The 16,130-nt window shown below is 51.9% G+C and overlaps 7 protein-coding genes across 9 annotated transcripts in view; 3 read left to right on the forward strand and 4 right to left on the reverse strand.

Moving 5' to 3' along the window:
- LOC117135722 overlaps positions 1 to 3,977 on the reverse strand; it is a 58,061-nt gene extending 54,084 nt beyond the window's left edge. The window contains exon 1 of the mRNA XM_033296165.1: positions 3,847 to 3,977. The gene's annotated coding sequence lies outside the window, so the exon portion shown is untranslated. The remainder of the gene's footprint in view (positions 1 to 3,846) is intronic.
- Positions 54 to 3,142, forward strand: LOC117135724. The gene is made up of 4 exons (XM_033296167.1): positions 54 to 191; positions 1,165 to 1,460; positions 1,521 to 1,847; positions 2,252 to 3,142. The coding sequence occupies exons 1-4, from the start codon at positions 171 to 173 to the stop codon at positions 2,880 to 2,882; spliced, it is 1,275 nt and encodes a 424-aa protein (XP_033152058.1). The 5' UTR covers positions 54 to 170; the 3' UTR covers positions 2,883 to 3,142.
- Positions 3,326 to 5,347, forward strand: LOC117135725 (suppressor APC domain-containing protein 2). The gene is made up of 3 exons (XM_033296168.1): positions 3,326 to 3,514; positions 4,009 to 4,872; positions 4,941 to 5,347. Exons 2-3 carry the CDS (start codon positions 4,015 to 4,017, stop codon positions 5,283 to 5,285), a joined length of 1,203 nt encoding a protein of 400 aa, XP_033152059.1. The 5' UTR covers positions 3,326 to 3,514; positions 4,009 to 4,014; the 3' UTR covers positions 5,286 to 5,347.
- LOC117135728 lies at positions 5,304 to 5,855 on the reverse strand. The gene is made up of 2 exons (XM_033296171.1): positions 5,772 to 5,855; positions 5,304 to 5,711 (listed from the first exon to the last, which is right to left on the reverse strand). Exon 2 carries the CDS (start codon positions 5,709 to 5,711, stop codon positions 5,349 to 5,351), a length of 363 nt encoding a protein of 120 aa, XP_033152062.1. The 5' UTR covers positions 5,772 to 5,855; the 3' UTR covers positions 5,304 to 5,348.
- On the forward strand, positions 5,829 to 7,556 carry LOC117135726 (neuralized-like protein 2). The gene is made up of 3 exons (XM_033296169.1): positions 5,829 to 6,540; positions 6,594 to 6,899; positions 6,964 to 7,556. Exons 1-3 carry the CDS (start codon positions 5,994 to 5,996, stop codon positions 7,077 to 7,079), a joined length of 969 nt encoding a protein of 322 aa, XP_033152060.1. The 5' UTR covers positions 5,829 to 5,993; the 3' UTR covers positions 7,080 to 7,556.
- On the reverse strand, positions 7,539 to 9,003 carry LOC117135727 (glutathione S-transferase 1). Its single transcript, XM_033296170.1, has 3 exons — positions 8,903 to 9,003; positions 8,277 to 8,379; positions 7,539 to 8,219 (listed from the first exon to the last, which is right to left on the reverse strand). The coding sequence occupies exons 1-3, from the start codon at positions 8,985 to 8,987 to the stop codon at positions 7,643 to 7,645; spliced, it is 765 nt and encodes a 254-aa protein (XP_033152061.1). The 5' UTR covers positions 8,988 to 9,003; the 3' UTR covers positions 7,539 to 7,642.
- A 111-nt stretch (positions 9,004 to 9,114) lies between these two features.
- Positions 9,115 to 16,049, reverse strand: LOC117135720 (epidermal growth factor receptor substrate 15-like 1). 3 transcript variants are annotated; one of them, XM_033296155.1, is made up of 12 exons: positions 15,692 to 16,048; positions 15,365 to 15,601; positions 14,530 to 15,293; positions 14,150 to 14,471; positions 14,000 to 14,089; positions 13,729 to 13,791; positions 13,386 to 13,583; positions 12,887 to 13,330; positions 12,638 to 12,826; positions 12,517 to 12,579; positions 10,212 to 10,854; positions 9,115 to 10,153 (listed from the first exon to the last, which is right to left on the reverse strand). In XM_033296155.1, exons 1-12 carry the CDS (start codon positions 15,755 to 15,757, stop codon positions 9,477 to 9,479), a joined length of 3,756 nt encoding a protein of 1,251 aa, XP_033152046.1. In that variant the 5' UTR covers positions 15,758 to 16,048; the 3' UTR covers positions 9,115 to 9,476. The 3 variants fall into 3 exon arrangements, with proteins under 3 accessions (XP_033152046.1, XP_033152047.1, XP_033152048.1); XM_033296156.1 differs by lacking the exon at positions 13,729 to 13,791; XM_033296157.1 differs by lacking the exons at positions 9,115 to 10,153; positions 10,212 to 10,854 and adding an exon at positions 11,088 to 12,125 and having other exon boundaries at positions 15,692 to 16,049.
- Between the last annotated feature and the right edge of the window lie 81 nt (positions 16,050 to 16,130).

Raw genomic sequence — 16,130 nt, forward strand, 5'->3', positions numbered from 1 at the left:
CGGACTTACGAGCGAGCAGCCAGAGGTTCAAAGTCTGCAGCGACTTGGCCCACGACTCAGTTCAGTTGCTGCACTTGACGCGTCTGGTTCTGCTTCCCACCACTGCGGATTAAGCCAAGCCTGAAGAAGGCCAAGTCCAAGAACCTTCTACAAGAAGCAAACGAGCGGAGATGGATTATCGTCTAGTGCTGGTATGTCATCATTACGGGTGTGCTAACTGCACACTTCTATGGCTCGCTGGTCAAGTTCGTTGCCCAAGTCTTTTGTTTTGCAATGCGTTAACATTGGCGAGCTAACCGCTCACGTTTACTGTTACCCAGTCACTGGGAACCGCCCGATTCTGGAGCATGCTAATGAATTAAGCTAACCGAGGAGCAGCGTACGCTCCGATCCGTTCTGCCCCTTCTTCTAGTTCGGTCTTCTAACTACTGGCTTTTGGCCGGGTGCCGAGCAACTTTCCCGTTAGGCGTGTGGCACGCATATTGGGAACAGACCGCCAACAAGTTCTCCCCTGACCAGATCAAATCAGCCTGTCTTGGCCCCGAAAGGCGGTTAGGTCTCCATTCTGCAATTGAGCTACCAATATTTACCTATGCAAATTGGGCTCTTTCCATTTGGGAGCTCTCTCGCAGGGCAAACTAGTTTCTGCCTCATTAGAAGGGAAAAAACAAAAGAACGAGCTTAGCGGCTGACCCGATTTTGGATTCCCCGACGCCGCATTCAAATTGCGCTGTGAACCGTGTCACAAAGAGAGAAATTCCACAGCTTCTTGGCACTGCAGCCGCCCACCGAGCTGTACCACTTGACCTGGATAACTCGGGTCTGTCCGTGGAACTTTTGGTTTCATTGAGATGCCACTGCCCAGAACTTCAGGGAAAGTTCCCTCGAACAATTAATGGTCAAGTGAACACAGCGGAGAGATGCTGGAGTGCCGTCTCGATCGCAGTTGCCGTCTCGGTTTGTTTATCTTCACAGAAACAGAAACTTTCGCGCTTTCGCCAAACAACAAAACATCGAAATGTGTATGTATGGCCGGGTAAAAGATCTCGCTTCTTTTTCCGGACAATATTGGGCCATTCACCGACTCTTCGGGGCAATTAACTCGACTCCAGACGGCTACGGCCCCAGATTCCACCTCCACTATGACTGTCTTTTGTTTTGTAGAAAATTCTCAGCTTTCTGCTGCTGGCCCACTTGGGTTTCTCCCAGCCGCAGCAGTCGCCATCGGACTACGGCGAGGAGCAGCCTCCGGAGGGCTACTACGCCTTCGTCGAGTCTCCGAATGCGGTGCCTCCCAAGGTCAGGCCGCCACCTTACACCTTTGTGAATGCGGAGTGCAAGGACGTGGCCGCCGGCAAGAAGTCTGCCGTGTCCGTTCACAACATTTGCGGAGATCTAAACAAGGGTCAGATACCCAAGAACCCTCTGGGACAAAATGTACTCGGGGAGCCCTATCCCTTGTAGGTGAAAATATTTGCGTAACAAATTTCAGACATCTCTAATGTACACCTCCTCCACAGCGAACTTATTCGCAACCAAACGCTGAAGTTCCTTTCGAAAACTTTGCCCGTTCTAAAGGCCGACGATACCCTGCCCAAGGTCACCCAGATCATTCGAGATGAGCCCGTGGAACAGCTGGACAGCAACAACATCGACAGGCCCTATCCCGCAGGAGGTTCCACTCGCGTCCGCCGCAGCCTGCCGGAGGGCATTGTGTCCAACGAGTACAGCTACTTCGATCCCGCCCTGGACGAGGAGGAGCAGCACAAGCAAAGAGATCGGAGTAACCAGCAGAGAAGGGCCGCCGAGGAGAGGAAGCCAAGGAAATTCTGCGATGGCGGTGGAGTGTAAGTTTTTAACATGGAAATGGGGGAGTGGAGATATTCCAATCTTAACTGCTACATGCATGGGCGATAGAGTCCCTGACAGATAAATAGATCGTATTTATTGAAGCACGGGAAAGGCGCGCATATAAAGCTAAAGAGGTCACCACTTAATAATCATGAGTCATCTTTATAAAATTATAGATTCGAAGAATTATCAAGGCAAAGATCCAAAATGAGCTTGCCATTTCACTTTGCACATCATAACAACTAAAGAAGCTCAACACTTGACTCGGCAACCATAGATATGTAGATTAGGTTAAGGGACAAGTACATTCATGGGGAATTCAACTGCTTAGCATTTTGACGACACATCTGTGTGCGGGTCAATTAATAAAAGATCTTTAAATTTTTAACTCCACCCGCAGATTTTGCACCTTATACAGGGCCATTCAGGGAGACACCGGAGGAGCAGCCCCTGCCACGCCCACTGCGGAAAGGCGCGAGGAAGTGGGTCCCATCCGGTACGAGGGTCCTCCCACTCCATGCCCCGCCAAGGTGGAGTACGCTACTCCCGTCTTCGCTAAGAACTACCAAGGCGCCTGGCGTTACGTGGTCCAGATTCCCTATGAAGGCTACTTCACCCAGACGGTGGAGGTGACGCGCTGCATCCAGGCACGCTGCCACTACCTGGACGGCGGCTGCCTGTCGTCACCACGCTGGGTAAGCCTGTTGGTGGCGGAGATCTTCTACCCCAACGCGGAGGACACGGTGCCCACCAGCTCGACCACCACTCAGGCTCCTTCGGTGCAGGATTTCCAGGCCTACCAGCAGTACCTGCAGAAGAGGGCCGGCGTGGCTACCGCCTCGGACGGAACCTCGTCTGGAGCAGCCGGCTCCGCGTCGCAGACGGACGCCCACTGCGACGGACACGATGAACTGGGCTGCTTCCAGGTGCGTCTCTACTACGACTGGTTCCTCATCCCCGGCTCCTGCAAGTGCTGGCGCCCGGACTACTTCGCCAAGTACGTGCGCCGGAAGTCGGTGGCCGACTTGTGAACACTTCCTGGACAGGATTTTCGAAGGAGATCCTTAGAATAAGACTAAGTTCTAGCCTTTAGAGGAACACAACTTTGAGGTGAAAGGCTCATTCTAGTAATCCATCCGGGTGCCCCACAGCCCTATGCGGATCACGCAGAGTTTGCAGTTCGTGCATCTACCAGATACAATCTTAACCTAGGCGGTTAGCTCCCTCTTTCGACTGATTAAGCCAAGCGCAGTGCATTTCTACTAATAAATACGTTTCTACCTAATCTTAAGAGAGCCTCTCTATTCGGCACTTCGCTGGGACTGCGATGTGGTTTTGGCCTAGCCTGTGTGTGTTAGCCTCCTGGCACTCTCTCAGCTGCGCTTGTGTTGGAAGATCCACCGAAAAGCCACAGAAACCAGTCGCGCAAGTTGCGCATGCGTGCGAGACTCGGGCCCAAAACCTCGGCCGCTGATCTAGTGTGCAGTCAATATAACCAGTTGGTTGGGTTTGGGTGTTTTGGCCGGGGATCCAAGCGACCGAGCTGCATTACATACACAGAATAGTTGCAGAGTTTGCGCAGAAGCCTTGACGAACGGCCTCAAAAGGCTGCCAGACGAGCCGCGGACTCGGATTTCAGGAGCCAATTTTCCGCATAGCTTGGGTAAGTCAGCCAGTTGGAGGGCGTCTCTTTGTTTATAAACAAAATAAGCAACCAAAGTGGACTTATCCACAAGGTACAGATGCAGCTGAGGTAAACAACGTTTCAAAAAATAACACTGAGTAAACTTGGTACTTGAAGGCAAGAAACTAACAAAATCATTCGAAATCATTGATTTTCAAGTCTCGGTTGAGCAATTACGGAAATAAAATTTAGTATACTTAAATCATATAACATTGGAGAGTTTGAAATCAAGTAATTTAGTGTGGCGATTAGACGAATTTATAAAAATAAATTTGTTAAAAATGCATGTAAATAAGTGGGAAATATCTTACCTCAGAGATTCAGTCCTAAGGCAGCGTGCCAGATTCACACACATTCCATTTGGAGTTAGCCATGCAAATGAGCTCCTATTAATATAAGTTATGCATTGGTGCCGAGCGTGGGACGATACGATTCATAATCTCATCCCACTTTCCATTTTGCGCCATCCGCAGACGAAGATGCTCCGCCAGAACAAGAACACCAGTACCAGTCTGCTGAACCTAAGCATAGGCGATGTGGGAGGCAGCCATCCACAGGGGCAGTCGCAATTTTTGGAACTGGACACGCTACCGAAGCAGTTTGTCCTGTCCATGAAAAAGCTCTTCGACATCCTAGATGACAAGCAGACCGGATATGTGCGCTTTACGGACATCGAGAAGGGCTGGCAGGATGATGGCTCCAAGGGTCTGCCCCGTGGAGTTCTGGACTCACTGCGTCGGGTCACTCCCAGCAGCGGGCTTCTCTCCTTCGAGCGCTTCTGCGCCGGCCTCAAGCTGTGCCTGCTCCGCAATCAGCAGAATGCCGGGGAAGACCTGAAGTTGCGGCCTCGTTCCCACGGAACTCTTGCTCCGGAGATGGAGTTCAATTCTCCTGCTCCGCCGCCAAAGCCGCCACGACAGGTGCCCAAGTCCCCTGCTCTTGGTAAAGCCGACATTCGCCATGCCCTCCAAAACTGGCAACTGAACCTGATGGCGGATGCAGGCAAGCCAAAAACGACGCAGTCGAGGGAAGAATTCGAGCACCGTGGATCGGCGGACGGGGGCTCCTCCTCCACTTCCGCCTCGGCTACCGACTGGAGTCTGGCCCTTCCGGCTGTGCCCAAGAAGACCAGCAGCAAGCGCAGAGAGTCGCGGAGGCACACTCTGCAACACGGCATCGATTACAACATGCTAAAAAGACTGAAGCAGTTGGAGGAGCAGCGGGAATTGCTTCTTTTCGGACTCGATGGCGTGGAGAAGGCGCGCGATTGGTATATGATGCAGGTGCTCAATGTACAGGAGCAGATTAAGTATTTCGGCCGATTAGGAACCAGATCTGTAAGTAGTCCTCACTCTAGCTTGTGATCAATAGTATAATAGTAACCCCTTTCGTGACTTTCGCACAGGAGCAGTGGTCTGAACTGCAGCAAGAAAGGCTCAACTTCCAGCGCGCCCGCGTTCTTGAGGCCAATCGTAGCCTCCAGATTCTGGCCGACACCTGGGAGCACGGCGGCTACCCACTGCACATTAATTTGGCTCTGCCGACACCCACCGTCCCAAAACCGAGGCAGATGTCCGATCTGCTCAGTCGGGTTCGCGAGAAGCCGCCGCTCCTGTCGGACTTGTACGAGGCGCAGCACTCTCATTCCCATCCGCAGTTCCTGCGTGCCATGCCCAACTTCGTGCTCAGCCAGCCCTCGCCGGTCAGCCAATCCTCGGCCGGGCTGGGAGACGCCGACGTGGTCTACTGACGAATCAATGCTGCTGCGTACATTGTAAATAGTGTATTATTAAACAACTTGAACTATTTAAAGCTAGACGGGATTGGGGTAGCGGCGCATGTACTTGTTAAGCTGCTTGTAGTTCAGGTTGTTGCCCGGTTGGACGATTCCCTGGTTCACGGTCTTCTTCGCCTCAAACTTACGGTCCATGTAGCACTTGTAGCAGTTCTGGAACTGGCTGATCTCCTTGTGGCAGTACTTCTCCACGAACTCGTTGTCTTTCAAGCAGGCGAACAGTACACCCATCTCCTGGAGACAGGCCACATCGGATCCGGAGTCCGCCTTCCCGCTCACGGTGTTCTTTAGCCGCAGAGGCAGAATCTCCTGGAAGGGCACGTCCTTCTCGTTTTGAGGCGCTCGGCCGCGGGCGGCAAACAGGGCTCCGGGTACACGCATCTGAAACCTCTTGGATCAGTGAGTCCGGTCATTTCAGTCAAAAAATACGATTTTACCCACCTCGTAATTTCCACCGACTCCTGGCCAACTGAACAGCTGCTTCAGATTACGTCACGAACTGGTTCCTGCTTTTCGCGGTGATTGCCAGTACGTCTGCAGCCCTGGTATTTCGTTTAACATAAGCACACGGTCACACTTAGAGTCTCCGTGGAACAAAAGGTAAATAATCAACCTGCGGGCACGCCAGGAGATTCTTCAAGGATCACCGAAGACCACGCGCACATGGAAGCCGTCGAGCAGCGCGACGAGGCGGCAGCACCAGCCGCCCTTTGCGAGCCTTCGCGTGCAGCCTACGCGGCCGCCGAGCAGGAAGATCCCGACCCAGACCAGGAGCAGGACCGGGGCCGAGAATCGCCCATTGGTTCGTGGGAGTGCGCCCCCACCCTGAGCAGTCGCAAGCGGCAGCTGAGTCGCTTCCATCCATACCACGGATCCAACATCCAGTTGGGCGACGACGCCACAGTGGCCTACCGGAGAGCTAGTTTTGCCGACGCCCTGACATTCTCGGAGCGCCCGCTGGCCCCTGGTGACATCTTCTTGGTAGAGATCGAAAAGATAGAGCGCGGCTGGTCGGGCCATATGCGCCTTGGTCTCACCGAACTAGCGCCCAATGTGATTCGCACCAGCAGTGAGGGATTACCCCATTTCGCACTTCCCGACCTGGCGAACCTAGGCAACAGCTGGATCTACCCAATCTCCAAGTTCGAAATGAACCAGCGCCAGGAGGCAAACGACATCATCGAGCCTGAGACGGACGACGCGCCCCACAGTATGTACAGTCTTCCCTACTATGCGCCCTTGTCTATAGCCAATCTTTCGCAGGAAACCTCCTTGGCGACGCCACGCACGTGAGGACGCCCCGCGGCCTGCTACCAAAGAGACTTTTACGTCCGGCGATGGGCAACGGCAATGACTCAGACATCCTGCTCACGGACAAGGGCTCCCGCATCGGCATCATCTACGTGCCCACTGTGCAAAGCGACTCGAAGGGCGAGCTGCACTTCATCATCAACGGGGTGGACCGTGGCCCCGTTTCCCGAGACATTCCGCTCAACAGAGCGCCTCTGTTCGTGGTGATCGATGTGTATGGCACCACCAAGCAGATTCGAATTATCCAGCTAGAGGGCAGTAAGTGGAATATAACGGGATGTGAGATGGACATCTTATTATTTAATCCATCCCCTTTCTGCAGTTTTGTCCCTGCAGAGCGCTTGTCGCAACGTGATCCTGGAGAACTTTGCGGAGGACGCGATCAGCGAGCTGCCGCTACCAGAGAGCATCAAGCGATTCCTGCTGCGCCGCGACTAGGGCTCTGGACCATGAGCTCTATGAAATAGGGCCCAGTGAGTGTGAATGAGAAATGCGTGTTTGGGGAAGTGTGCATGAGCCTGGGTCGTGATAGTCTGTTTACCCATATATATTGTATGCGCCTGCAGCGCTAGTTCATTGACGCCCGATTCCGGACCCTAACAGATCTACGGAACTGGCCGATCTCCGCTAGAGGGCGCTTATATTTGTAATTTCTGTAGATATATTTTATACTTTGGTTCTAGTTACCAATACACTCTTTACCTGGACGACCTATGTTGTAGATCATAATCCTCGCCATCGTTTGTGTATGTGTGGATCACCCAACACCAGCGGAGGTCTCCTGGGCGCCCCGACTTTTAGCGATTCGGTCCCCAAGTCGATGCCCGTTTCCATTACCGCCTAAGCGTATTGTTGCTATATGTAAGTTAAGTCCACTTAATAAAGGATCGATCAAAGTCGCTGTAACTGCTAAAATCTTACTTTGAGCTAATCCGTTTATTCAAGAGTGGATATGCATATAGAATGTGTGGATACAAAACAAAACATGATGGAGCCGCCGCCTACTTGCCACGGTTCTCTGCCAGCTTGGCCTTGAAGATGCTCTTAAGCTCGTCAGCGCCGTCGCCGTTCACCTCCTGGTAGTAGGGTAGCTCTGCCAGACGCTTCAGCCAGGCGTGCATCTTGGGAAACTTAAATTCATCGATGGGAGCGGCGTCGTTCACCGAGGTTACGGTGGCCACGGCGCAAAAGTCTGCGATGGTCAGATCAGAACCACACAAATACGGCTGATCCTTAAGGAATCCCTCTAGGATCTCCCAGCACTTCTGGATGTATGCGATCTTGTCGATGGAGCAGTCCGTGGATCCATAATACAGGATGGGCTCGTAGAGGATGCGCAGGCGCGCAAAGAGGTGGCCGGAGTCCAGGTGGAGCCGGGCATCCACGTTGGCGCGCTGCACCAAGTCCTTCGGGTAGAGCTGCTGCTCCTTCTGGCCGTACTTCTCCACCAGGTAGGCGCAGATGGCGTGCGAGTCAATGATAGTGGCCTCGCCGTCGATCAGGGTTGGTATGGTGTGCTGGGGGTTCAGCTTCAGGAATTCCGGAGTCAGATGCTCTCCCTTCAGCAGGTTAATTGGCCTGCATTCGGGCGAAGACTCTGTTAATTGAGTTAAGTGGCACGGTGTGGGAACCTACCGTAGTTCAAGGTCGAGCCCGATCGCCTTGGCCGTGAGGAGGACGGCACGCGATGGGGGACTTAAGGTGGCATAATACAGAGCTGGCTTTGACATGGTTGGATCTGGGGAATATTCCAGTACTTGTACCTAGAGTAACTGTCTACCTATAGATTGCTTAACCCCACCCTCGCGATGCGGACGGCGGGTCTAGCAGCGATAGCATCCCAGATTACTGGTAACCGCACTCACACCACTACAATTTCAGTACCCCCCTATATCAGCACCGAATCCGTGTCGCACCCACAGCAATATCAGATAACCCCGGATCTCTGGCGACTTATCAGAGCAACTAACATGGCGACCACACGGCGTAGGAAAGATACTGGAACTACATACATATATCGCTCGCGCGCCGCCCCCACTTCAACCCCCTTTTGACGACTTGGAAATTAAGTTTACAAAACAAATGTAATTAGCGACACACACACATGCAGAAGGCGCCCCCAGGTTTGAGTGTGTGCGCCTGCAATCGCCGGCAAATTGTTTTTATAATGCCTTTGCAGCAATTTGTGCGCCTGTGTGTGTGTGTGTTTGTTTTTAGGCTGGCTGACGCACACACACAAGCGCACTCCACTCGCAACTCACATTTCTCTGTGACCACAAAAGTAAATACAGAACTGCCGCACGAACGTCCTCTCCGGAGTGCAAACGCGATCTGAATCGCGAACATGAAATTTCATAGCGGCCCGCTAGCTCTGCCGGCGACTCTGCTGAGAACCCACCGGCAGTGGTGTTGGTGTGGGCGAGTGTGGAGCCTCGCTCTCTGCTCCCTCTCTCTTTGCTCCTCTCCGTAGCGGTGATGTTATTTCGTACGTTTATTCATAGGGTTTTGGTACAGGTTAAAAATCGCAACATGATTAGGCTCTACGAGTATGTGGTTACGCGAAATTATATATAGTTGTATATAGCATGAAGCTTGTAATACCAGCTGCGGCTTCGTTGGTCTTCTCTATTCGCCCGGATCCTTGAGCACGAGGAGTACTGAGTAAATACCATGGAAGCTACATATGTACGCGTGGCTCCAGGATGTCTTGATCGAACCGGAAAGAAAGCACTAACACTAAAGAACGGATCGGGTGCGAATAGAGAGGCCATTGCATGTGCCACTGCAATATGTCGTGGGTCAATCACATCCAACCCACCAAGGTTGTCATCTAATCTAGTTGTCCAGTACGCTGCGCTTCAGCGCCTCCTCCAGGTCCGCGTCGAAGCTCTCCGGCTTGGAATAGTCTGCAGCGAACTTGTCCTTGACCGGCTCCTTGCTCTGAAGCTTCTTGTCCACCTGCCCGTTCTGCTTCTCCTTGCCCGTCGTCCCGAAGGAGGTGTTTCCGAAGTCACTCGAGAAGTTGTGTGCCTCGAAGCCATCGAACTTGGCGAAGTTGGCGTTGGGGCTTGTCTTGAAGTGGTCCTCGAAATTGTCGTTGAAGGCGTCAAAGGCTTTTGCCGTTTGATCGTTGGGCCTGACAACGCCAGTGGGTACTGATGAGCTCTGGACACTGAAGTTGTCGTTAAATGCATCAAAAAAGGAATTGTTGAGTTTCGTATTGCCAGTGGTTGTGGCCGTGGTTCCAGCCCCAGATTCACCAGTGGTTGCCAGCGTAGCTGCGAAGTCGTCGAAGTCAGCGAATGCGTCCAGCGCCGTCTGCGAATGGTGGTTCGGCTTGGAGTTGGAGTGGTACGAAGTGCTTGAGTGGTGGGACGGCGCAGGACTCGAGTTCAAGTTGAAGGCGTCGAACTGCTGCATCAGGTCGTTGTTAAGTGGCGTGGCCGCCTTGGGCTTACTGCTATTATTGTTCACGATGTTACTCAGAGTTTTGGCTGGTGCTCCCATCTCATCTGTGTAATTGGAAACTTTATTAGATGGGGATAGGCCCGAGAATAGCACCATACTCACCCCCCGAGCTAAAGTCCTCCGCAAAGTTCCTCTTGTGGTCAGCACCTTTGGCTTCTGACAACTCCTCCTCGTCCTCTTCGGCAAAAGGATCTTTGATGCTAAACGGATCCTCGTAACGGTAATCCTTGAAGGGATCGTCCTTGAAGTCGGTTGGCCCTGTAATGAGACTGGGAGTCGGGGCCTTCCGAGTGCCAATCTCTCCAAAGGCATCAAACACACTGGCTACCGCCTTGGGCTCCAATTTCACATCCGTTGTCCTCTGGTTCTGCAGCGGTGTATTGGAACGCGACAGATGCTGGTTATTCAAGCTGGGGGCGGTGGTAATGGTGACGCTACTGGGGAGATCTGCTCCCGCTCCCGCTACCGATCCCGATCCTGATGTTGATAGAGAACCCAATGTCGGTGATGGGGCTGCTGGCGTGGATGAAGATGTCGGGAGCAGGGTGTGTACGGTGGGGACAGTGATGGGCGTGGGATTGGGCGTGCTTGCCGCCTGCTTGTGGATCTGACCGGGATCGTCGAATAGCGAGAAGCTGTCTAGCAATGACGACCCACTGACGACCGGAATGGGGGGTGGCAGCGTGGGTGGGGGCAGGGACAGTGCAGTGGCCGTGGGCGTGGGTGCGCTTGGAATGTTGTGGAGCTGCGTAGATGCGTTGTGTCGGGGGGAATAGAAGTGAATGAAACAAAATTAAATTAAAACGAACTCAAATTAAGCGGAATCGAAAAGATAACACAACAAAGGGGAAACCGAAATCAATCATCAGGGTCAACAAAAGCGTTCAAGCAGCCACGAGGAATTGTGTGATTCGTGTGAGATCGTGACCAGCACCATGAGGATATTGGGTTTCGCCAGCAAGAGAACTCCGACAGGCGTACGTTGAATGATGTCGAACATAGATATCTTTATTAATAATGCAAAACGTTGTGTCGGTTACATTTCTGTATCGGTTAGGCCGGGCTTCTCTAAAAGTTGCTCTATAAGTATGTATGTGGTATGCACGGAATATGTATTCTCGGTAAATCAATGCTCGGAAGCTTCTTAGTTTCGGTGTGGGTGTTCGTACGTCTGTGGCTATGATAATCGAGGTCTGGCAAATATTTATATATATTTATATGTATACAAGTAGTTTATATAGTAGAGGGGAGACCAACCCCTTTCAAGATGAACTGCTGGCTACAACGCGACGCACTCCTGACCGGGAACACTGAGCGGCTCTAGAAGCTGAGTGGAAAAGGGTTGCGGTAAATAGTAGTGGGCAGTCCGGATCCGGGGGCGGACCGCCCGTAAAAGTCGAACTTTCGCGGCAGTTACATAAATATCTGTATGTTTGTGAGCCTTATGTGTAAAATGCTGGTAATACATGTATTTTATGGATGTATAATTGCTTTAAACTTTAGTATTCGCATATGCAAAAACAACTAACAACTTGCATTAAATTCCTTACAGAGGAGGTCTCTACCCACAAAACCTAATCGGGATAATACACTGGCCTTGAAACGATTCGAGCGGAATCCATAATAGTAATAATAGTAGGTAAGTACAATACTGCACAGCGAAGGGAGTTGAACGTTGGAACTCTGGGGATTCCTTCCGCCTGCTGTCTGTTTTAATTTGTGACTACATTTATAACACGATACGTAACGCTTGAAATTGTTTTGAGTTCGGTTGAGTTTCGATTGAATTGATTTAGTACATTTAGCTAATTAGGCATGAACGATAATGCTGCGTCCTCTAGATATTATACCATGCACCGTGACTGATATATGTACGTTAATATGCTGCTGCAAATAGCTTTGTACGCTCAAATTGATTTGTTTCGTTATGCTGCTAGAGGAGGCCATTCATTAACTGAGTATGTGTGTTAGTACTGGTATATGTCGTATATAGAATGGGTTATCTTGAGGTGTTCACTGAAAGTAGAGAATTGCAGAGATGAGAGACCAGACGGTTAGTTCAATACGGCACCAAGCAAGACCAAGCAAAGCTACTGGGATGTACGAGGTTGGGTAGTGAGGTGATCTGGGTGGGATGTGTTCCGGCAGTAGCTTCTACTAAGGGTAAACAAAAGGTGCTACAAATCCAAATCAAGTCAGAAATCATAATACTCAAGGGCTACGTTCTTGGAGTGTGCATCAAAGTGTTTTATTTCTACAAAACTCAGGAAGTGTTAGTGATAATAAACGTAAAACCAGGGTTTAGCGCGGCAACAAATGACCGCTACATAACAAAATTTTGGGATGCGGGTGCGGGGCGCATGCATTACCACCGATCCCAGCGGACACTGAATTGTGGGGTACCAACCTTATTGTCGAAGTCGTCAAAGTCGGCAAATCCTCCTCCGCCGCTTCCGAAACCACCCGTGGGCTGGCAAAGACAATAAATTAGGGATTCTCCGTTGTACAGCGGAAAGGGGTCGTCTTACCTGTGCTGCTCGTGGTGGCGCTGGTCGTGGAGGCGGCACCTTGGACTTCTTTGGCGGCAATGCTGGACTAGGAGACTCCGGTCTGGGCGGCGGTCCGGACTTCTGGGCGTTGGGACTGAGCACCTGACCCTGGCCGGTTGGAGCATGCAGGGCAGCAAACGGATCACTGCCGAAGTCGTCCTTGCCGGGCTGTAGAAGATTCGAATGGTGATTAGGGTACAAATTAGAGTGTTCTATTCTAAATACTACCTCAGGAGTAATGGCGTTGCTCTTGTTGGCCGCAAAGGCATCCGCGCCGAAGGGATCCCGCTGGGTCTGACCAAAGGCTGAGCCCGTTCCGCTCTGACCAAAGGCATCGAAGCCACTATCGAAGCCTGAACCCATGTTGAAGCTGTCATCAAAGCCTGTAGAAATAGCCGGCTTGTTGGCCGGCTGACCGGAGAACGGATCACTGCCGAAGCCGTTGGTAGCTTTATTGGCGACGCCGCTGTTGTTCTCCTCAAAGGGATCATCCTTGGGCAGTTGCACTTCCTTTGTCAGGGTCTTGCGCGCCTCATCAAAGTCCGGCTCTATCTTCAACTGGTATTCGGATACGAGTTCGGCGTTTTGGTTCTCCATGGCAGCCCGACAAATGAGCAAAGCGTCGGTCATCTGTCGCTGCGTCTCCAGCAGCTGTGTGACCATTGATCGGACCTTCAGACGACTTATGTTAATCTCTGATCACTTGATGTATCACGTGTAGTCTTACCGAGCTGATTTGCAGTTGGGTTGCCTGCAGGTGGTTGGTTAGCTTGGTTAGCTCCCGATTGTTGCTATCGTACTCCTTCTGCAACGAAGCTTCTTCGTCCTTGAGCTTCTGCAGCTCCGAGCGTTTTGCGTTTAATTCGCCCTCCTGCTCGTTGATGGTCTCCTCCTGCATGTGGCACTGGTCGCGAATCTTGGTCACCTGCAATCAATCGGGTTTCTCGATCAACAACTAGGCTTTTTTATAAAAATATTTCGCACAACAGATGGTCAAAAACATAAATTACATGGCCGAGAACAAAACACAAAGGAAATATATACAGAAATCATGAGAAACTGAAACAAACCTGCTCGTTGGTGCGCGATATGTCAAGACTTACGTTGGCCAGCACGGCCGTATTGTGGGTAACCTTATGCGATCGTAATTGTAAGTGTAAGTGCATTCACCAGTTTAGTATGGATTTAGCCAATTGTTAACAAAGTGGTGGGGGAACATGATAAAGAAAGGAAACCAAAGATTGAATTTAAATATAAAATTAAACGTAAGCCCAGGAGCAAGGAAAAGGTAAGCAGTGGCGCAGGGGCCGAAAGCACCCGAACAATCATGCAAATAACTACTTGAGCCTGCAGGTCATCCAGTCGCTTCTGGGCCTCTCCTCGCTGGTTCTCCAGCTGCTTCAGCGTGGCGGTAAGAGTATCCAGTTCACTCTGTGGGTGGAGATTCTGAATTATTAAATTCAACTTGGATACTAGTTAAAGAAGACTCGCCTGCAAACTGCGCACTTCGCCGTTTTTGATGCGCACATCCGCTTCTTTTTGGGCAATCTCCGTCTCCAGAACCCTCCGCTCGCGGGCCAACTCCTCAATCTCCTTGGAGATCATTTCCAGCTCCGGGTTTGAGTAAGTGGGCTTGACCTCCTGCGGCTGCAGATCGACTCCAGCCACAGTGGCGCGCATTGAGGGCGGCACCATATTGGCGTTGAGGACATGGGGCGGGTCCACACCGCGCTGCTTTCGCTCCACGAACCACATGGCCAGTGCAAACTGCTCCACAGTCAGCTTGCCGGACTGATTGGTGTCACAAAGAGCCCTAAAAGGAACGGCAGCATTAAAGATATTTTGGCCATATCTATACACGAAATACCTACCAGATGTCTGCTAGGCTGCGCTGCGGAATACCCGACTTGATGAAAATATCCTTCACCTCAAGGCCGGAGACCAGGCCGTCCTTATCCAGATCCGATTGCCGGAAGATCTCCTCGAACCGCTTAAGGTCCGCTGGGGTGACAACCCAGTCGGCATTCGCCGTCACCGGAGCTCCAATCGGTATCAATGGATCCGTCTGAATCAGCGGTTGAGAGCTAACCGCTCCTACCGGGGGAATGCGCGTCATGGGGGGCACAGCCACCGGGAGCGGCGGAATAGCCGCCGGCGGGGCGATGTCCTTGGGAAAATTGGCTACAAAGCCGCCGTCCCCAAAACCTTCCCCGCTGGGAGCACGTGGCATAGCAGCACCCGCTGGCGGTGGTGGCATGGCTGGCTTCGGTGGCGGACCTGCTGCTCCGGGCTTTCGCAGCTCGGGCGGCAGCACGCTGGGGATGGTGCGCTTCTGCAGCGTCTGGTAGACCAGGTGCATGGCCACCACGAATTCGTGCATATCCAGGTTGCCGTCCTTGTCCTGGTCGGCCAAATCCCATATAGTTCCCAGTATGCTCATGGGCAGCTTGGAGTCCATGAGCACGCCCTTGACCTTGTTGCCCGGCAGCATTCCATTACTGGGGTGCAGGGACTCGAAGAGTTGCTCGTACTTAAGCCGATCGATCACCCCGATGGACCAGTCTCCGTTTGCCACTCCGCCGCTAGCAACGGGAACAGTCTGAATACGCGACGGCACCGTTTTTGGTAGTTCACCCTGGCGATTGGGGAGACATTAATGTAACATATCTCGTCTTTCCCATTTCGGGCGAATATGCGATTACTCACCAACTTGGGCGGGTTGGCAATGTCCAGGTAGATGTTGGCCATGCTGGCCACCTGTCCCGCCTGTGACAGGGACACCAGCTTAAGGGCTACAAAAAAGCCCGGCTTGTCCAGAAAGCCCTTGCCGCTCGGATCAGAAAGGTCCCAGATCCTGCTCAGCACAACGTCGCTGAGGCCAGACTTCTTGAGAAACTTGGCCGCTGTCATGGCCTCAATTGCCCCGGTGCCTTTGGGGTCAATCTGCAAAAATCGATAGAGGGTGTGGATACGGATGCCCAACATTGGCCGCCATCGTGGTAACAGTGCGGCTTGGATTCGTGGTGTGCTTACCAGTTTGTAGTAGGCCTCGTAGACGCCTATGTGCTTCCCGCACACCCTCGCAAAGTCCACATTCATGGTGTGGAGTCCACTGGCCAATTGGTTCCGACTAGCAGTGCAAAAACGCGTAAGCGTAAGCCCGTTATCACAAAATCGATTTTTTCTTCCCAAGGGGCGGATAAGCTGCTCTTAGTCAGCCGTCGGCGGAGTCCCGCTGCCTCGCACCTGTGCACCTGCGACGAGACACTTGCTGGAGCCACTTACAGGTGAGCTTGGCGCATTGCGGCCCCTAATTTAGCTACTCTCGAATTTTAAAAAGCCTAAATTTGCTTTTTTGCTCGGTGGATAGTGTGGCCGTTTGGATAACGATTAAAAATACCGTACGGCTGATGAAAAAGTATACCACTAGGTAATTGCGTTAAAATACCACTTAAATTAATACCGGTAAATT

The sequence above is a fragment of the Drosophila mauritiana genome, chromosome 2R, assembly GCF_004382145.1.
Source record: "Drosophila mauritiana strain mau12 chromosome 2R, ASM438214v1, whole genome shotgun sequence".
Lineage (NCBI taxonomy): Eukaryota > Metazoa > Arthropoda > Insecta > Diptera > Drosophilidae > Drosophila > Drosophila mauritiana.

Coding starts and splice junctions, on each gene's coding strand:
- LOC117135726 (XM_033296169.1), top strand. CDS start 5,994: ATGGAAGCCGTCGAGCAGCGCGACGAGGCGGCAGCACCAGCCGCCCTT. Junction 6,541..6,593: donor GACGGACGACGCGCCCCACA/GTATGTACAGTC, acceptor AATCTTTCGCAG/GAAACCTCCTTGGCGACGCC. Junction 6,900..6,963: donor AATTATCCAGCTAGAGGGCA/GTAAGTGGAATA, acceptor CCCTTTCTGCAG/TTTTGTCCCTGCAGAGCGCT.
- LOC117135727 (XM_033296170.1), bottom strand. CDS start 8,987: ATGTTCGCGATTCAGATCGCGTTTGCACTCCGGAGAGGACGTTCGTGC. Junction 8,380..8,902: donor TTTTGTGGTCACAGAGAAAT/GTGAGTTGCGAG, acceptor AATATTCCCCAG/ATCCAACCATGTCAAAGCCA. Junction 8,220..8,276: donor GGGCTCGACCTTGAACTACG/GTAGGTTCCCAC, acceptor GCCCGAATGCAG/GCCAATTAACCTGCTGAAGG.
- LOC117135724 (XM_033296167.1), top strand. CDS start 171: ATGGATTATCGTCTAGTGCTG. Junction 192..1,164: donor TGGATTATCGTCTAGTGCTG/GTATGTCATCAT, acceptor TTTGTTTTGTAG/AAAATTCTCAGCTTTCTGCT. Junction 1,461..1,520: donor CTCGGGGAGCCCTATCCCTT/GTAGGTGAAAAT, acceptor CCTCCTCCACAG/CGAACTTATTCGCAACCAAA.
- LOC117135725 (XM_033296168.1), top strand. CDS start 4,015: ATGCTCCGCCAGAACAAGAACACCAGTACCAGTCTGCTGAACCTAAGC. Junction 4,873..4,940: donor GCCGATTAGGAACCAGATCT/GTAAGTAGTCCT, acceptor ACTTTCGCACAG/GAGCAGTGGTCTGAACTGCA.
- LOC117135728 (XM_033296171.1), bottom strand. CDS start 5,711: ATGCGTGTACCCGGAGCCCTGTTTGCCGCCCGCGGCCGAGCGCCTCAA.
- LOC117135720 (XM_033296155.1), bottom strand. CDS start 15,757: ATGAATGTGGACTTTGCGAGGGTGTGCGGGAAGCACATAGGCGTCTAC. Junction 13,584..13,728: donor TATCGCGCACCAACGAGCAG/GTTTGTTTCAGT, acceptor GATTGATTGCAG/GTGACCAAGATTCGCGACCA. Junction 10,855..12,516: donor TTGACGACTTCGACAATAAG/GTTGGTACCCCA, acceptor GCATCTACGCAG/CTCCACAACATTCCAAGCGC.